The 3,464-nt window shown below is 47.0% G+C and overlaps 1 protein-coding gene across 1 annotated transcript in view; it reads left to right on the forward strand.

Moving 5' to 3' along the window:
- CACNA1A (calcium channel, voltage-dependent, P/Q type, alpha 1A subunit) overlaps positions 1 to 3,464 on the forward strand; it is a 125,554-nt gene that overhangs the window by 37,552 nt on the left and 84,538 nt on the right. Inside the window, exon 7 of the mRNA XM_008579320.1 lies at positions 1,551 to 1,760. Coding sequence (XP_008577542.1) covers positions 1,551 to 1,760 — 210 coding nt within the window. The remainder of the gene's footprint in view (positions 1 to 1,550; positions 1,761 to 3,464) is intronic.

Genomic DNA, 3,464 nt, shown 5'->3' on the forward strand with positions numbered 1-3,464 from the left:
AGCCTCTGGTTCCTCAGCTGTAAAATGAGCATAGCAATGACCCCAGCTTCCTAGCGCTGCAACAAACAAGTAGCTTATGGTGTGAAACGAGTTCCTTGCAGTGCCTGCTAAATATCCTATACATGTCCACCATTATTTTCATTCAAGGGAAGCAGAAGTCTGTATTTGTATGGAAAATCTCCCAGTTTTTAAATTTGGACCAATAGTTTCAACTTTTATAAACCCAGTGTGAGCCAGTATGGCCCCTGGGGTACAGACTTAAAATCTGTGTTTAGAATTTTGCTAATACAAAGTGGCGTCCTTCAGGGTGTTTGCTGTATTCGGTACCTGGCGAGTGGGGTTGGCTTGATAAACATGCCGGATGGGTGGACAAGTGAATGATGGATGGATGATGGATGGATGAGTTAACGAATTCACTAATGGATGCATGAACGTGTGAACTAATGAGAACAATAAATGAATGCAATTGAACGTTTATGAGAAGAGATATTTTAGAAGTTAAATTCAGCCTCTCTAAAACTGGGCTCTGACCCTCCCCCATAAACCCGCTGCCGTTCAGTGCATGGCAGCTCCATCCGTTTAAGGGCTCTGCAAAAACCTTGGCTCATCCCTCTCTCTCACACCTCCCTTCCCTCGCCTCCTCCCTGTCTCCCTCTCAACCTCTCCATTCCAGACACACTGACTTCCTTTTGCTGTTCCCCAGACGTGTCAGGCAGGCACATTCCTGTCTCAGGATCTTTGCCTTTGCTGTTTCTTCTACCTGAGCTACTTAAGATACTAAAGTGACTTAGGTCAACACCCTCACCTTGACCACTTGACTTAATACTGCAGCCTGCCCCATGGCCCCTCCTGGGGTTCCCAGTGCCCTTACTGTGCTTTATTTATTTATTTATTTTCGTTTTTCCACAGCACTTTTCACTTCCAGCACACTGTTAATTTACTTATTTATTATGTTCACTGTCTGTCTCCCCAGTCCTGGAAGGCAGGGCTCTGTTACCTAATACATCCTGAGCACCTGGAACAGAGCCTGGCACACAACAGGTACTCAATAAATGCTTTAGAGCAAAAATACGTGCAGGCAGAGAACATCATCCCTCAGTGATCACTTCTAAAGTGAAACATCCATGGAAAATTAAGGTCCTATCCATACCTTGTCCTGGAGGCCTTCTATGCATGCTCCATGCAACTCTGTTGCCTGACCCTGCATTGAGGGTCCTGAACAGAGGCTCCTGCTTCATCTTGTGACCACCCCACCTGCATCAGATGTGGCTGGGAGTGGGAGACCTGGACAATTGTGTCCAGCCTTGGAAAGCCATCAGCCTCCCCATTGACATCCTGAGCTCTCATTATTATTTTCAGGGACATTGACTTCTCATAAACTCCATCTCTGCAAAGCTAAGCCCATGGGTCATGATGGTCCCCTTGGGTCAAAGAGCTTGCCGGGGAGGCTAATAGATCCCCTGGCCATGATCCGTGCCTGGACAGCACATTGGTTAATTTCCTCTGCAGCAATGGCCTGAGCCTGACATTCTCTGTCTTCTCCCTGACAGGGTCTCCCTTTGCCCGAGCCAGCATTAAAAGTGCCAAGCTGGAGAACTCGACTTTTTTTCACAAAAAGGAAAGGAGGATGCGTTTCTACATCCGCCGCATGGTCAAAACTCAGGCCTTCTACTGGACTGTGCTCAGTCTGGTAGCCCTCAACACGCTGTGTGTTGCTATTGTTCACTACAACCAGCCCGAGTGGCTCTCCGACTTCCTTTGTGAGTATCACCCAGCCCCACCCCTGCCGGCTTTTGATCCCTTCCTCACACCCTTTTTCTGGTTCTCTTTCTCTGGTAGTATGTGTTCCTTTTTGGTCCTTGTTGAATCTGCCCTTTCATTTGGCCATTTTTACCACTATGATTAGGGCCAGTGTTGCTGCTGCCACAACAATGGAGCCCATCTTCCTCAGGCCTGAGAGCTGGAGGCTGGAATTCAGGCCACTAAATGTTTCTGTGATCTTTTTCTAAGAGAGAGACATAGTGCTACTGGTGAAGGGCTATTGGATAAGAGACAGAGAAAGAGGCCACAAAACAGCCAGATAGAAACAAAAGCATTTATATGATTTCTGTGTGCATCTCTGGGAATGTTAAAATAATGTATGGTTAAGAGATGGGGATGCCTTAGAAACAGGGAGTGGCCTATATGTTGTCTCTATTTTCTCTGCTCATTTTGACTCCCTGCTTCTTCTCCCCTCTTCTTTCAAACCTGCTGCTTTCCTACTTCCTCTCCTACCCTTTTTGGCTTCTTCATGTCTGGGATTCATTCCTAGAAGATCCTCTCCAACCAGTGAGAGCATCTTGCTCCCTCAATAGGTATCAGGATGCCCAAGGCTTCGCCTTCTGGGCCTATTTCCAAATTCCAGCAATTAGCAGGAGATGTCAGTATCAAAACTGAGGGCCAGGTGGGGGTGAGGAGAAGTAGTGAGAGGTGGGGAGACCTCTGGCCAGGATTTAAAATGTAAAGAGCTCTGAGTAATCAACAAGAGTAGTGGCTGGGAAGTGAGAGGGCAAGTAGATGCTCTGGCTGTGGCTTATGGGACCCAAGTGAGGTCTTCCCAACAACTTTTCTACCTTCTGGCTGCCCTCTTCATGCATCTATTGGTTTGTCTGACTTATTTCCTGCCCTCCTGACCTGGTTCAGAAATGACCTAGGACAGCCACAAGAGACAGCCAAGCCTAGAAATGCCTAAGAGCCACGTTGAGGTCATTGTCTCCTTGTAACCCTCATTGTTCTCAGTCATGTAGGTTGACCCTCCAGGACACTCCTCAGGGACAAGTTCTCTTTCCGAAAGCCCTGACCTAGTTCCAACCTTAGTAATTGTATTTGGTCCCTCTGGAGTCTCATAAATGAGGACTGTTTTCTTCTTGCTTTAACCTCTTCTGATAGTCTATTTTTAATCTCCTGTATTCTCCCCACTAATCACCTAGCACAGTCTGTCCTGGTTCAGGAACAGGGGATTGGGACTTCCTGCCTTGGGCCTCTGTGTCTGCAAAAGTCCTTTAATTATCCCCATTTTTCAGTTGAGAAAACTGAGACACAGAGAAGCTAAGTAACTTGCCCAGTGTCACACAGCTAGTAAGAGATGAAGACAGGATTTGAACCCAGGCAATTTGGCTTCAGAGTCCAAGCTGAGTCTGATGACAGAGTTCAACCCTGGGCACCCAGTGACCTAAATTCTCGATGCCTGCCCTACCTCTAACTTGCCATGGGACCTTAGGCAAGTCTTTACCATCATCTATCCATCAAAGATGTCTTTGATTATAAGGCACTGTTTTATTTGATGTGCTGCCAAGAAATAAAACAATGCTGCCATCTAAACATGCCAATTTTAAGACACACCTCAATTTCAGAGATGTCAAAAGGTGAACAAAGGGGCCGGCCCGGTGGCGCACTGGATAAGTGCGCCGCTTGGGAAGCGCGGC

Source organism: Galeopterus variegatus, unplaced genomic scaffold (assembly GCF_000696425.1).
Source record: "Galeopterus variegatus unplaced genomic scaffold, G_variegatus-3.0.2 Scaffold1855, whole genome shotgun sequence".
Taxonomy (NCBI): domain Eukaryota; kingdom Metazoa; phylum Chordata; class Mammalia; order Dermoptera; family Cynocephalidae; genus Galeopterus; species Galeopterus variegatus.